This window comes from Dinoponera quadriceps, unplaced genomic scaffold, assembly GCF_001313825.1.
Source record: "Dinoponera quadriceps isolate SergipeBrazil2010 unplaced genomic scaffold, ASM131382v1 scaffold566, whole genome shotgun sequence".
Lineage (NCBI taxonomy): Eukaryota > Metazoa > Arthropoda > Insecta > Hymenoptera > Formicidae > Dinoponera > Dinoponera quadriceps.
Genome location: NW_014555972.1, coordinates 4,648,858 through 4,664,027, shown reverse-complemented (window position 1 = coordinate 4,664,027; position 15,170 = coordinate 4,648,858). Strand labels below are relative to the sequence as shown.

The 15,170-nt window shown below is 40.4% G+C and overlaps 2 protein-coding genes across 4 annotated transcripts; one reads left to right on the top strand and one right to left on the bottom strand.

The window, feature by feature from the left end:
* The first annotated feature begins 144 nt into the window (after positions 1–144).
* LOC106746365 (eclosion hormone) lies at positions 145–4,219 on the top strand. The gene is made up of 3 exons (XM_014622915.1): positions 145–183; positions 2,498–2,596; positions 2,700–4,219. The coding sequence occupies exons 2-3, from the start codon at positions 2,500–2,502 to the stop codon at positions 2,867–2,869; spliced, it is 267 nt and encodes an 88-aa protein (XP_014478401.1). The 5' UTR covers positions 145–183; positions 2,498–2,499; the 3' UTR covers positions 2,870–4,219.
* Positions 4,220–5,784: 1,565 nt separating this feature from the next.
* Positions 5,785–15,128, bottom strand: LOC106746362 (centrosomal protein of 290 kDa). Of its 3 annotated transcripts, XM_014622908.1 has the most exons (23): positions 14,761–15,128; positions 14,259–14,343; positions 14,110–14,156; positions 13,949–14,032; positions 13,747–13,882; positions 13,523–13,659; positions 13,199–13,437; positions 12,991–13,123; positions 12,537–12,727; positions 12,321–12,462; positions 11,962–12,202; positions 11,521–11,686; positions 10,087–11,430; positions 9,689–9,986; positions 8,504–9,525; positions 8,206–8,404; positions 7,904–8,118; positions 7,625–7,772; positions 7,166–7,561; positions 6,927–7,093; positions 6,634–6,838; positions 6,277–6,540; positions 5,785–6,207 (listed from the first exon to the last, which is right to left on the bottom strand). In XM_014622908.1, the coding sequence occupies exons 1-23, from the start codon at positions 14,938–14,940 to the stop codon at positions 6,133–6,135; spliced, it is 6,114 nt and encodes a 2,037-aa protein (XP_014478394.1). In that variant the 5' UTR covers positions 14,941–15,128; the 3' UTR covers positions 5,785–6,132. The 3 variants fall into 3 exon arrangements, with proteins under 3 accessions (XP_014478394.1, XP_014478395.1, XP_014478396.1); XM_014622909.1 differs by lacking the exons at positions 14,259–14,343; positions 14,761–15,128 and having other exon boundaries at positions 5,786–6,207; positions 13,949–13,998; positions 14,110–14,126; XM_014622910.1 differs by lacking the exons at positions 5,785–6,207; positions 6,277–6,540 and having other exon boundaries at positions 6,700–6,838; positions 6,944–7,093.
* Positions 15,129–15,170: the final 42 nt, after the last annotated feature.

The following is a 15,170-nucleotide window of genomic DNA, read 5'->3' as shown; positions in this document are numbered from 1 at the left end:
TCTGAGTGCAGGAAATGGGGGAAATTGAATTTCGCAGGAAGATCCCGCGGCGGGATTTCCCCTAGCGCGAGGGTTGAATCCGGCATTTGCGGGTATATAAGACCGGCGAGATCCGCTCGGCGTCATTCGTGGGCTTTTAACAATTCCAACAGCTTCGCCTTCAGCCTGCTGTGTGCCGATCAGGTAAACGCACGAGACCGTGCCTGCGATTGGCTCGCCTCTCCGGACGCGCGAAATATCTCCGCTTTTTCCACCGCGTCGTGTCTGATAAAAATCGCGGATTTCCCCACCCGAAACCCCATTCATCGCCGATGCAATTTACGGCTTAATCGGTCAAATCGCGCGAACGACGTTATTGTTCGCGCAATACGCTAACATCGATATCGAACGCTGTCCGCGCGATCCTTGGTCTTGAATCCTCAAGTGCTTCCTGAACGGCGAGAAAGAGGGGGAAATCGAGAGAGGGAAGAGAGAGAGAGAGAAAGACAGAGAGAAAGAGAAGGAGAGAGAGAGAGAGAGAGGGGCCGACGACAGCACGGAAAGCGGCGAGATACCTTCCATCCATATTTATTATGTTTATATGTTCACAATGTGGCCGTTAAGGCGAACGCGGAAGCGCGCCCGAGATTCCGGTTATAAATGACCGTATATATAAAAAAGTGATCACTGACGTGGACGACGACAACAACGCGACGACGATGACGACGACGATGACGCGTTCACTCTTATCTCGGGCGAGATACGAGGAAATATGACGAAAGACCTTCGTTCGCGCATCGACGACACAACGATGACGACGACGACGACGACGCATCTGCAGGCATCACGACACATACATTTTCCATCGATCAAAAGAAATAATTGCGCCACACGCGCCGTACCTCGTCGTACCGCAGCCGGGCTTTCGTATGCCGATGGCGCGCGACCTCACCGGAGTAGTAAGACGTATAGCATATCGCGTACGGTATGTGAGCGCGTGCGCGCGCGCACGCTTAACGGGTTCTCTTTTAATCTCCTTTGTCTCGTCCCCTTTTTTTCTTTCTTTCGATTTTCGTCGTTTTTTTCTCGTCGAAACCGAGAGAGAGAGAGAGAGAGAGAGACATCTTTAACATCCGCGTTATCCCTGAGAGTTCATCGAGTTCTTTCCGGCCGGTCTCCCTCTCTGTCCTTCCTCGTGAGCGAGCGAGCGAACGAGCGAGCGAGCGAACGTTAATTGCAAACCGGGAACAACAAGCGGGAACGCGACATCGACACGAGCGACTGAGAGAGTATCTCACTCGCGTTTTCTCACCACACTTTTGTGGAGTATCTCTTTCGTCGCGGTGTTTCGTGCGAGTGAGCTTTGTCTTTCGTAGTCGACGCGAAACGGAAAACTCGCCGACTCCTGGTGAATTCGATCGACGAACGATTCGTTGCCACCACCGGCCGCTACTACGAACACGGGAGGTTGTAAACTCGGAGATAGAACGGCGTCTCGAGAGAAGAGCGGTCAGAGAAAAGATAAATGTAACCAAACATTGAGTGTGTGTGCGTATGTGTGTGAGAGAGAGCGAGCCCCGTATTTCTTTCTGGGAATTGGCACTTCGAAGGGAGGATATCACCCCCATGTTCGTTCATACTCGACCTTCTTCGGCTTCATTGAGACCGGCAAATCCTATAACCACGCGAATCAGCGATACATCATCGTTAATATTCAAACGACATTACGTAAGAACAGTTCTCGCGTAGAATTCACAACTAGAATTCATAGTTTCGATTTCGCGTCGTCACACTGTCGTAAGACGCACCGAAGTTATTTATGGACCGTCACTTTCCACACTGATAGAAAGTTACAGTTAGTTTCGGCGTGAAACATACCTGTTAACCGCGAAAAATCCAGCGAATCATTTTTTCTTCCGGTAAATGTTACTGTAGCGATAATAACGTTACATTCATGTTGCTGCTGCTATAAAATGTTTGGCGCAAAAACTAACTATAATTTTCTATCGGTGCAGTCAAACGTCTGTGCCACGTTGAGATTTTATATTTTTATATTTTTATAGCACAACATACACAGAAGAAAGGCATTAGTTGCCCGTATAATACAACTGAAATTTAGTCACCAGGACTAGTTTTTCGCTATGGGAGTTAAAAACTAGGCACAAGGGCGAAAAAATGAGCTAAATCAACGAAATTTTAGATGTATCATATGGACAGCTAATTTTTATTTTTAGGAGCTAATTTTTATTTGTGGGAGCTATTTCTTTTTTCTTCTTCCATACGTACGCACACACATACACACACACACACGCGCGCACACACACACGTGCGTTTTTGTTGTTTCATATATTTCCAATATAAGCGAAATATGACACATAACTCCGTGTGACTGTAATATGCGGAACGAATTTAAAATTTAAAATATCGGCAGGCTGATATTGGACCTGAAAAATTTTACCCGCGTCACCTCACCCATGTAGGGTCGTCGACGAGAGTCTAACGCCTACATTTGTTTTAGTCATGAGCTCGTCTAACCGATACATCATCGTACTGCTCGCTGTCGTCTTCGCTGTTCTCTGCTTTACAACGGCCACGACTTATGCTGAGAGATATGTCGGTGAGTACAAGCGTACATTCCACAGTTACGTGTGACGCGAATCTTTCACGAACTACCGATGGTACTTATCGCTTTATCGTCTGTACAAATTGGCTCTGTACAGGTGTTTGCATAAGGAATTGCGCCCAGTGCAGGGACATGTACGGCACGTATTTTAAGGTACAGAAGTGCGCTGATTTTTGCGTGAAGTATAAGGGCAAGTTCATTCCGGACTGCGAGGACGAGGACTCGATTCGCCCGTATCTTCAGGGGCCCGATGAGAGCGATTATTAATCATCAAGATCTGTCACACAGGCCTGTCTCTTCGGCTGTCGCGCGTAATTGGATCTTCGCCGAAGAGATTCTCGTGAGTCTCGATGTCAATTGTTTTCGCTGAATGACGCTAGGACGCTTAATTTAATAAGTATGTTAATAATGTGTGCGTGCGCGCGTGTGTGTGTGTATGCAGCACTCGCAATTTTTATTGTCGCGTCTCACGGAAGTCGCAAATGAAAAGTAACGATTCTGCAGAGGCATAGCTATGACTCATAAGTGCAAATTGAATGACGCGATAACAATGTACCAATAATTGAGAGCAGCTCTTTAAACTTTGACGCGTCATACGTCGGAATAACCCGCGGCGATAAATGGAAGAATTGTACAAAGATACCGAGCGACTAATCTTAAGTTCTTAGTATTTCATTAGCGGCCGTAATCATTACGTGTATAATTATGATGTGATATAACATCGCAATTATACATGTAAATTCGCCACAATCTCAGGCAGAACAGAAAGATGGCGTGAGAATGAAGACGTCGAAATAATGAAAAAATGATCGAAGAATGAGTTTTACAACCATTATCTCGTTTTCATTTTGATATTATTTTGACGTCATTGTTATTTTCCTGTTCTGGGATGAGAAGATCGTGAATGCGGTATGAAAGTATTCAGGAAGCCGAATCTAGTCAATCGAAGAATCGATCACCTCCGTCAGCGAAACCGAATTCACACACATCTATCGTAATTCACGTGGTAAATTATCATCTTTTCGTTGAGCCCGCTTTAGATGAATTTAAAGTGCGCGGCAGGATTTAGGAAATTATATTTCATACCGACAAGGTATTGCAGAAACTATCGACCCGGGATAACGTTCCTGATAATTGTCGACGCCTGGTTGGCCGGGTCAGTCACTACCGACATTACCGACTGTTTTCTCTTGCGGGACCGTTATTTTGTTTTAAGATCTCACGAGTAATGTCATCTGAATAAGATTTAGATTTCATCGTAGACATTAATATCGATCGTCAAAACGCACGAGAAAATTCCGTTTATCTCGAGATCTACATTGTTTTTTAAATTTTACCGCTCTTTTCACTTCGACTCTTAGTTTCAGATAATAACGCTCCGTTTATCGTACTTCGAGCAGACCCTGGTTGCTCGATTTTTTTACGTAAATTCAGGAACAGTACGTTAGATTCAACATACCGAAGACATGCAGAGGCGCCATCTGTTGCGGCCTCCGCCGTATTAATACATCGGTACCGACAAACATTTTTCACGACGGCCGAAGCTGCGATTTGAATTCTCCGCTGCTGCGACCCTACGAAGACGCTGCACTGTGTTGACATTCCCGATGACGGCCCTCACGTGAGATAATCCTTTTTGGTGAAGAACATGACGAACGTACGACACTTGCCTGACACTCCTGACCGATGCACTTTCCGCGCTTGTTTATCACGACACTCGTTACGCGAGACGAGACGAACGCGAGGCCCACATTCGGCGTTCTCACCGGACGCGATAATTCGTGGAGGAAGCTCGCACTTTCGTCCGAAAACGACGTGAAACGCGGGAGGAGCGGTCGGCGTCGCGCCTCTCGTGATAGCCATCTTTTAATTGACCACTCGTAACGAACAGATTACGATTCTCGAAGTACGAATATGAGCGAACTTCACTCGATACCGTCGACCAATGGTTCCGCGAAACGCTTGATTTGGCAGTATTTTCGACGATATCTCGCTACGACAAGTACAAGAGACTTAATTCCTGTCCCTGCGACTCCATTTCGCATGAAAAACCTCCTCTCCGGAGAGTCAGAAACGTGAAAAGCAGCGGTTGAACTTTCGATCGCCGTAACGGCCTGATCGCGACATTGTTCGGCTGACACAGCCGACACTTTGTTCTGCGATTTCGGGCATTTACCCCCTTCTCGGGACTGTTTCACTACAATACTTTGCTACGACAAATGTACGTTGCATTCGGCACTTTCAGCAGCGGTAACTGATTTTCAAACCGATTAAAATCGCACGAAACACAGGACGAGGTTTCGAACGCCGTCTCGTCACGATCGTCCTGGCATAACTGACCGACGTAACTGACGTTTGCGGTAATTGCAAATCTCGATGTATCGAAACACCCGATGTTTGACAACCAATCACGGTTCGTTCACATATTTATTGAAACGTAACGCCTTTGACACAAAATAAATTTCTAAATGATGTCCAGAAAAGACGTTTATTTCTTTTTTTTAGATATCTTTCAGACATCTTTAGAAAGTCTTTTAGAAATTTCTCCCGCCTAGGATAATCCAAAATGTATGCAAGATGACTCGAGATGATTCCAACATTTGAAAGTAAAATTAAAATTAAAATAAATCGTGTTATACATAAGAAATATGTCGGCACGTATCTAAAGTGGGCTTTTTTATTTATGCAACATTGAGCGACCAGACAGGAATGTCGATCTTAGTGCATTTCATTTCGAAGATATTTAATTTTACAAGAAAATAAGTTATATATATGACTGCTCAAACATCAATATATATATAAAACGTTTATAATATTAGAATACCCTCGTTTAGAATTGTGTTTTCCGACATATGTATACATCGTTGCAATGTATAATTTAAGTCAAAATATTTTCTTTTCCTTATGCGTTTAGAATACAATAAACATCATTGATGTTTTTAGCTAGGCAGAATTCTTACGATGATGTGTCTCGTACGTCTAACGTCCGTTTCCAATTAACGTTGATAAACCTTAAATTGAAGCCTTTAAATTCTCCTCGGACAAAGACTTAAACTCGGGTTAAGATTTTAATCAACGTTGGTAAAAACGGGCATAAATGGTTAGCGTTTCTCTGTATGTACTTAATACTTTGGAATTACAACGAATAGATACAATTTGTCTACACATGTTTTATTGCGTGAAACATAAAAAAATTTCACTTTGTTTCCGCCAATACGATACATATATTAGATATACAAAAAAATGTCTTAGAATAACAGCAACTTCTTCCATTTACACATGAACATTATGCGCCTGTGTGTGTACAAAAAATTAATACGATCATATTTATGCGTATAAAATCATTGTAAAACACGACATAAGCACTGGATAAAGATAAAGAAGACAAGGTTCCACTTGAAATAAATGTTTGGCGGAGAAACCACGAATAAAATATATGTGTGTATACATTTGTCTTGATAAAAATATATGACTTTCACTGCAAATCTATCTAAGTTTACTTAAAATTGCGCTTATTTCCAAAACACCCATTATTTCGGTGTAGGTGGAGTCACGTAACACTCCGGGATTGTCGATAGAGTTTGCTTTGATTCCAGCTGTTGCACCTGGTAACAACGAGATTATACGGACAATTTCTAGCTAATCTTTCTATCATGCGTAATTTAAATTCTTACACGTTGCCGCAACGTTTTTTCGTTGATGGCTGCACGAGTCAACAGCTGTTTCACTTTTTCCAGAAGCTCAGACTTGTGGATTAGCTGTTGCCTCAAAATTTTCAAGTCTCCGTTATCATCTTCTTTCTGAGCCTTTTCTAACATAACTATTCTCTGTTCAGCCAGTCGCAAATCCGATTCTAAGCTTATCACACGTTTTTGAGATTCCTCGTATTGTCCTTGAAGTAAAGTATCTCCTTCAATGTCAAATCTATTTGTCCTTTCCTGCATCCGAAATAAGTGACCAGAATAATATATTTAATGTAACAAAAGATAAACGTATATTATGCAATATTAAAGAAGAGGTTGGTGGTTTACTTGATTGACTAGAATATGATTTTTCTTGGAACTAAATTTCAGTCTTTTATTCTCTGCCTGCAGCTTCTCGACAATTCGCTTCAATGTAAATATTGTTTTCTCCATTTCGAAAGTAGATTTTTTAGCGCGTGGTTCTGGCAAGTCTTTATCTGACGATCTAGGAGTCGAGTCTGACGATTTTTCTACTTTCAATAACTTTATATATCTGTAATAATAATAATAATACAATGATATCAATTGTTCACTCCTATTTGCGTTTTCTGAATATAGAAAGATAATTCTAGTAAGAGCACTTTTCCAAATGATTCACTTTCTCTCGCAATCGCGGAGTGTCCGAATTCGTCCTCTCTAATGCGAGCCGCAGCTCGAAATTTTCACTCTCCAGCTTGAGATTCATCTTTTCCAGAATATCTTTGGTCATTTCTAATTTTTCCAGCTGGCTGATCACGCACATATTGCCCTGTGAAATATCATTCGGTAATAATCGCCACATAATTACAAAGATCGGTAAATGTCACGAAAGCACACGAACCTGAGAGACCGCTTCCAGAGCGGCATTGTGGCGCTTCAGTTTCGCTATTTCCGACATGAGCTGTTCATCACCTTCCTTCCCCGAGCGTTCGGTCAATTCTTTAACACGTTCTCTCAGCGTTAAACATTCTTTCTCCAGTTCATCTACCGTTTTACGTTGTACACTCGACAAAAGTCTCGACGACGAATCGCCGGACACGTTATCGGCCTCGGATTTAAGCCTGCTTCTTAAATACCATTTCTCTCGTTCCATACACGAGACGACGGATCGAAGTTTCTCGTGATTCGCCAGCAATTTCGCGTACTCGTCCGTTTTCTCTTTAAGTTTCCCTTTCAGTTTCTCCGCCGTTTGCTGCCACTTTTTCTGTTTCTCCCACAGTGCAAGTTCCTCCGCGGTCTGCCGAAAGAGGCACGCATTAGGAACCGTAACGTGCACACGGTGATATTCTGATTTACATACCTTCGCCTTTTTAGCTTCTTGCGCCAGGTATTCACGATCCAACTGAGCTTTCGTTTTATACAACTCCTCTTCGAGAGACGCAACTTTGCGCTCGAGTTGAGCTTCACGCTGCGACGTCTTCTTCTCCTGCGCTTTTATCGCCATATACCTAAAATAAGTCAATATCTTAGTATTAATATGCACTTCACATACATACTTCGTACACATTAGAGGCGAGATTTTCACAGAATCGACGAAAAGGTTCGGCTGGAAAAATACCACGAAATATAATATATATACCTGCGACTGAGCTGCTGCTTCAAATCGGCTATTTCGTACTTGTACGCCTTCTCCTTCTCCATGAGAGACTGAAGCTGCCGCCGCAAGAGGTCCGCTTGATTTTGCTGCTGCAGTTGATCACGATGGCTATTGTACGCCGTCTCGCTCGCCTTCGTATCAGCACGAGCTGTTACCTGCTGAGGTCGGCCTGCAGACTCCATTAACTCGACTTCATTCTGCGATACGGAAGAATATAACGGAGATTTAACAATTATACATAATATTATTCTGTAAGTGAACGAGACGACATTGTGTAATCGCACCTGTAATTGCTGGCAAGTGAGACTCAGTTCATGTATCTTGTCGTCTTTCTCCTGTAGCTCCTTCATCAGGGAGATATTTCCTTTCGTGAGCAACACCCGGTTCTCGGATAATTGTTGTCTGAGCGTGTCAGCCTCCGCCTGCCACTTGTTCAATTCACCACGATAGCTCTCGAGCTCGGTTTTATGCTGTTGCTCTAATCTACGAAAGCGACAATTACTCACAATATTGTCGATATAAAAAAAAAAAAAATAAAGTTAAACTTATCAACCAACGTTACGCGCTGCCATTGGACGATACCTTTCTCTCATACGATCCATGTGTTTCAATCTTTCCTCTGCCAACCGATGCCAACGATCGCTCAGTTCTTTGCTGATATTTAATTCCGCTTCGCAGGTGGATACCTTTTCGCGCAGCCTGACAATCTCTTCCTCCTGCGCGGCGCTGTTCCTCGGCGGTCTCGATGAGCTTTCGTGGAACGTAGAAGCCGGCGCTTTTCCGAGGATATTCTTCACGGTCGACTCTCCGTTTCTTCTTGTCTCACTCCGCACGGACAGGATACGGTCGTGCAAGCTCTTAATCTCCTCCTGAAAACGACTCGCTGCCCGACTATGCTCGTCCCGGTCCTCTTTCAACAGATGCTGGTACCTCAGAATGGTCTCCTCCTTTTGACTGATTAGTTTTTGCAAGCTGTTTATCGTCGATTTTAAAGCCAGCTTGTCGGTGCACTCGACGTCCGTGGCGCGCGACTGAGACGTTAACTCGTCGAGTACATCTTGCTTTTGGGCAAGGCGCGAGTCCTTCTCCTTCATCGCCTCTGTTAAACCGCCCATCTTTGCCTGACACTCGACTAATTGCGATTCGCACTTGGCGAGCATCGCGGAGCGTTCCGACACGAGTTTCAGCGCTTGGTCTAACTGCTCGTTAAGACGCTGCGCGGAGCTACCGCTCTCTTCCGTATTGCTTCCCGCATCTTTGAATGTCTTTTCGATGGTTTCACCTGGTTCAGACGAGTCCCGAATATCCTGGGAAACTTCGCTCTCCTTAGCTGTGCCTTCCTCGACCTTGTCATTCAGACAACAAGTGTAGGGATCTGTTTGAACACTGACCACCCGGACCTCCGCCGCTGCTTGAACGGACTTTGTCTCCAAAATCGGCGCGTTAAGCCGGAGTTGATGATCTTGTTGCGGATACCAAGCTCTCTGAATATCTATCACGTCCTGTTCCATGCCGGCAATCACTGACTCGTATTCGTTGAACTTGCTGCCGGCTATTTGAAGCTCGTGCTCCAAGTGAGCTATTCGTCGTTTATATTTAAAATCCTATTCAACAGATATACAAAGATTTTCGCGTCAAATTTATTCTAAATCTGTGTGCTAAGGTTTAAACTCGGAAGTTACTAATCTACCACAGTTACTGACTGGTTTAATGTAACCGTTGTTGTTACTGTAAGTTCTTATATTGAATTGCACAACGCAAACTTACACTCAGTGTCCGCTGTGAAGTTTCCGCAAAGTGTTCCATTATGTTTTGGACGTTGCCGGCGCCAATCTGTTGCTCCAATATATCTTTCAGACGCTCGACGATCTCGAGGCGCGTAGACAAGAGTTGCCGTTCGTGCTTCACATCTTCGTGGCACTTTTTTACTTTACGCATTTCCAAATCGACGTCCCGTCGGTCCGTCTTCAATTTTGCGGCGAGGGCGACCACTTTTTCCAAACTACTCACGGAAGTTGATCCCGCGTACTGGCATTGCAAAAAATATATGATGTCCGTGTAATATCTGGAACACGCAGAATGTTAGAAGGTATTTTCCGTACAAACGCAGATATAAATAGCTCAAAATAGCTGAGAAAGGTAAACAAGTTTTTTTTTTATTTTACTTGCAACGGTTGTCACATCGTTTCCGATAGTCTTGCACGTAATCCCGCATCTCCTCGTATTTCCTTTTCGAGTTGTCAAGCTCTTGCTGCGTGGAAGACAGCTCGTTCTGCAGTCGCGTTTTCTGCGCGGTTAATTCCATTTCCGCTATCTTCTTACTCGTAAGCTCAAAATCGAGTCTCGAAATAGTGGCCTTGTCTTCGCTCACAGCTTGCAGGTCTAATATCTGATGCCTGAGACTGTCCAATTCCAGTGTCTGCAGTGAATTCAGCGAATACTGCAACTGAGCCTCTTCCTGAGAAATCTGCAGCGCTCTCCTCAAACCTGCGTTCTCTGTGGTAAGTTGAGCATTTGCATTCTGCAGCTCTTGCGTGCGATTATCGTCCACTGGGATGGCTTCCTGCAGCGCTACCTCCTTGGACAATTTCCCGTGGGTCTCGATCAATTTCTCTTGCAATTCAGAATTCGAAACGGTAAGTCGCTTAACACTGTCTTCGCATTTCGCCAATTGAGCCTGAGTTATCTCATGCAATCTGGCCATCTGATCCGCTCGTTGTCTCTCGATCAATTCTCTGGCTTCCGTTTCCTTCAAACTTTGCTGCAAATTGTCGTTCTCACGGTCGTCGACTTGCCGTCGCAAATCTTCCACGAGTTGATACTTCTCCTGCCTTATCGTTTCTATTTCGGCTTTCAAGGATAATACTTCATCGCAGTCGGAAGACGTCATCGCAGTTTCTAACAAAGCGCGATAGCGTATGTTCAGTTCCTCGTGTTCCTCTTTCAACTCGTTATGCACAGCCGCACTCACAGAATTGTGCAAATTACTTTGTAAGAGTGAAACTTCTGACAGTAACGTTTTGTTATGCTTGTTTGCGTCCGCAAGGGCTCTGTTGAGTTCGCTCTCTTTTTTGATTATCCCCTTTTGACACTCGTACAGTCTACTGGTTTCTTTGTTAAGCAACTGTTGAAGACTAGTGACTTTCCTGTTCGCGATAATTACTTCATTGGCGGCGTCCGCATATTCTCTCGTTTTTGTCACCAGTGCTTTCTGGATTTCGTCATCTCCACTTTCTACAATCCGCAGATTTTCCTTATAAACGTTTAGTTGCTTCTTAAAGCTATCCATCTCATCCTTCAACTCGTTGTTCTCTCGAACCAACAAATCCTTTTGCTTCTCCCACTCTTCCGCCTCATTCTTATATGCCGTTTGCAGAGCTTTCATTTCCGTAAGATATATCGTCATCGCTTCGCCTTCTTCGTTGTACTTCTCGTACAATTTCTCGACGTCTATATTTCTACTTACCGCCAAATCTTGCAATATATCATCTTTCCTTTGCAATTCTTTTCTGTAATCGTGTAATCAACAGTGATTAGTTGTAAAAGGAAAATAATACATAATACAGTTATAGTAAATATTTTAATCAATTGCGAAGTACCTCAGTAATTTAAGCTGCGACCTTAATTCAGCATTGCTACCTTGCACTACATTAAGATGTTCCTGTAATCTCATAGCTGGATGATACCAACCAGCTAAATGTCTAACATCTAAAGCTTCCAACAATCGTTCCAATGTACTGGATTGTATCTCCACCCCGCTCTTACCTAAAATAAGAAACATACGAAAATTATATGTTATCTACTTATTTTTAAAATAGTCATCAAAATCCCGAGAGGCAGCAAATACCCCATACCTGTGCAAGAAAACAGAAAAAATAAGAAATTAAGCAGATTTTATATAATTAGTAACATTCAAACACGCCACATTAGAAGGAAAAAAAAAATAGAAAATTGCTAAGTAGAAGAGAGATCTAAGGGTGTAATAAAATGGAAATATGTGTGCAACACTTAAAGTACCATTAAAGTTAGCTAAAATTCACCATCTTGATTGCGTATACTGTCCATAATCTCGTGCATGCCTGTTCTAAGCGCTTCATTTTCATCTATAAATATCTGAATATTTTGACTAACTTCGGAGATGTCAGTTTTGGAACGTACTCGCATACTTTCCGATTCGGCTAATTTAGTCGAGTGTAAAAACTGATCACTAGAGTCACCTAAATTATCTGAAGTGTCTAATATCTTCTCAGACTTGCTTAATTTATATTTTAATATCCTTATCTACAAGAATTAATAATTCATAAATATTCGAGTACGTGTCACAAGTTATTGTATACGTCTCGAATAGATGTGTTACAATGCTTACGAATCAATTCATATCTTACATAAATTATCTTACATCTGACTTTAATTCTAAATTTTCCTCTACGAGGCTTTTATTTTGCTGAACAAGCTCTCCTAGTTTCCTTGATTCCTCTTTTCGTTTCGCTACAACGCTTTTAATCGATACCGATTCATCCTCTGGGATCCCTAACTTTTCTCTGTGATATGGAAAGATAATATTTAAGTTTCTTCTTTCACATACGCTATAAATTAAGAGTCTTGAAAATTTTACCTAAGAGTTAAAATTTCCATCTCTTGATACGAATTTAACATCTCCAGTTTATTAACAACATTAACTAAATCTTCTATATGTTCATTTTTGTAATCCAATTTGATTTTTAATTCTCTAATTTCGTTTAACGCTTTAGTTAAAGCTTCATTTCCTTCTTCGTATTGTTTTAACGTAGACAGTACGTCACACAACTACATATAAATTTATTAATTAACATATTATTTATAACAGAGAAGAAATATACACAGAATGTCTGTCTTTTAGGATTAACTATTTAATCTTAAAAATTGCAAGTTGCATGTATAAAAGTAGAATACTCTGTATAATTTTTGTTTAGAAAATATCAGTTTCAGAAAATAAAGAATTAATTAGATAAAATTAATAGTAATAATACACATGGTACATTCTGTACATAGTTTTATATAAACAAAATATTAAAATGTGTATATCTCACTTTGCTACTCTGAGATTTCGCATCATCTTGTGCTTGGGATAATGCATTCTCTAAATTAGAAATTTTTTCATTTGCACTTTGTATCCTTTTCAACAAATTTTTTTGTTCTTTCCGTTTGTCGCTTTTTACAGGCCTATGGAGTAAATAAAATCAATAATTTAAAAACAAGCAATTAAACAATTAAATGTACTTTACAAATATTTCTTACTCCTGTACTTTTCGTTTTAATTTGTCTATAAGTGTTGCACTCTCATTTATTTCAACAACAGCTTCCGATAATTTAGCCTGCAACTCAATTATAATCGCATCTCGGCGAACTATTTCGTCATTTAGATGAATAATCTCAGATTTATTTTCTTCTTTAACCGATGTAACAGACTGCCTTAAAGATTGCGATAAGTTTTCTTTCAAACGTGTAATTTCATCGTCCTTTTCGTCTAATATATCCTTGACAAACATAAGAATAATACGAATATAAATAAATGCGTCTCGATTCTATTTTTCTAATATAAATGTTAAATTTCTTCTATACCTTCCATTCAGACATTCTAGCATCAATAGCTGCGCCAAATTCATCCAACATTCTGTCTCTGTCTATTTGTTGTGCTGTTACTTCTCTGATTTGAATAACCAAAGCTGCGTTTTCTTGTTCCAATGTCAATATTTTGTCTATAATATATATAATATATAAAGCATAACATCAAATTGACATTTGTGTTTATTTAAAATATATCTTTTATATATATATAAAAGTACCTTTATATTCCGCATCTTTTATTTGAGTGGAGCGTAATTCTTCAGTCATTTCATTCATTTTTTCCGTTGCATCTTCCATCTCATCTTTTAATGTTGTTAACCGCTCCTTAAGAATCTCATTTTCCTTATCTAAAGTCTACAAAAAAAAAATCTTATTAACAGCAAAACTTTGTAATAATAATTTTTCATTATTTACACTTACTTCTAGTTCCACCATGAGGGTTTTAATTTTCTCATTTTTTCCTTGCGTATCTGTATAAGGAGTATGTTCCAATAAACCTACACTCTTTATGTACAAAACTTCAATTATTATATAAAATATAAAATATTTTGTTTTACAAATGTTGCATTATGAAAATTTACCTTGCTAATACCATCGGACTCTTGTCTCGTTGTAGATATATCACGATCTATCGAAGTAATAGCAGTATAAATATATTTTAAATTGTCTAATGATCTTATACGATAAATAATTATTATTGTATTATAAGTATCATATAAACACAAGATACCTCTGATCTTTCGTTTAGCAGCCTCAGGACGTAATGAAGCTATTGTTTCCTTCAATTCACCACATTCAAGGAGCAAAGCCTCTACCTAATATCAATAAATATATACTATACAAGATGGATTAATAACAAAATATGTTTTTAAATAAATTCTCTTCATCATGTTAAACCATATGTTTTTAAATAAATTTTCTTTATGTTAAACCATCAGATGATATATAAACAAATATTATATTAATACATAACACATATGCGTTAATAGTTCCAATCAATTTACATTCACAAAAAACTTTATAATATATAACAAATAATTTTTCTTTTTAAGAAAAATGCAGTTAAATTATACCATTATGTATAACAGAGTGAATGGGAAAAGTCACGTTTCTGAAATATTATGGAGAAGGAGAGTTGATTGCTGTGGGTAAGAACACCGGAAGAATTAATGCAGGACTGCTGTATCTATCTTTAAGATATAAAAATACACGATAAATAACTAGTTATTTACTTGATTGTCTTTATAAGTCATGATTTCTTGAGACAGTCTCATGAGGATTCGCAGATTGTGCACATCAGTAATCTCGTCTACGTCGCATTGGACTACAGTAGGAAAAAGATCTTCGATTTCTTCATCCGTTAAAGACGAGACGTTCACAGATAATATTCGATCCCAATCGGTGCGAACCATTTTTTCGTGATAATAATTAAAAAGAACGCAGCATATAACCTCCTGTGCAACGGTACACCTATAAGTTTACAAACGTCACCGACAATTACACACGCACAGTGGCGTGGCTTCCCTCAGGGCTGTGTATTGAAGAAAGAGACCCCTTACGTTACTAATTATTCTCACTTAGTTATGTGTACGTAACAGGTGATTATAACGACATTATTCATCCTTTTTTTACATACATGGGA

Excerpts from the sequence above, each read along its gene's own strand:
- LOC106746365 (XM_014622915.1), top strand. The coding sequence starts at position 2,500 with ATGAGCTCGTCTAACCGATACATCATCGTACTGCTCGCTGTCGTCTTC. Across the intron at positions 2,597-2,699 it reads TTATGCTGAGAGATATGTCG|GTGTTTGCATAAGGAATTGC; the intron begins GTGAGTACAAGC and ends GGCTCTGTACAG.
- LOC106746362 (XM_014622908.1), bottom strand. The coding sequence starts at position 14,940 with ATGGTTCGCACCGATTGGGATCGAATATTATCTGTGAACGTCTCGTCT. Across the intron at positions 12,203-12,320 it reads ATTTAGAATTAAAGTCAGAT|ATAAGGATATTAAAATATAA; the intron begins GTAAGATAATTT and ends TAATTCTTGTAG. Across the intron at positions 6,839-6,926 it reads AAAGTGAATCATTTGGAAAA|ATATATAAAGTTATTGAAAG; the intron begins GTGCTCTTACTA and ends TTATTATTACAG.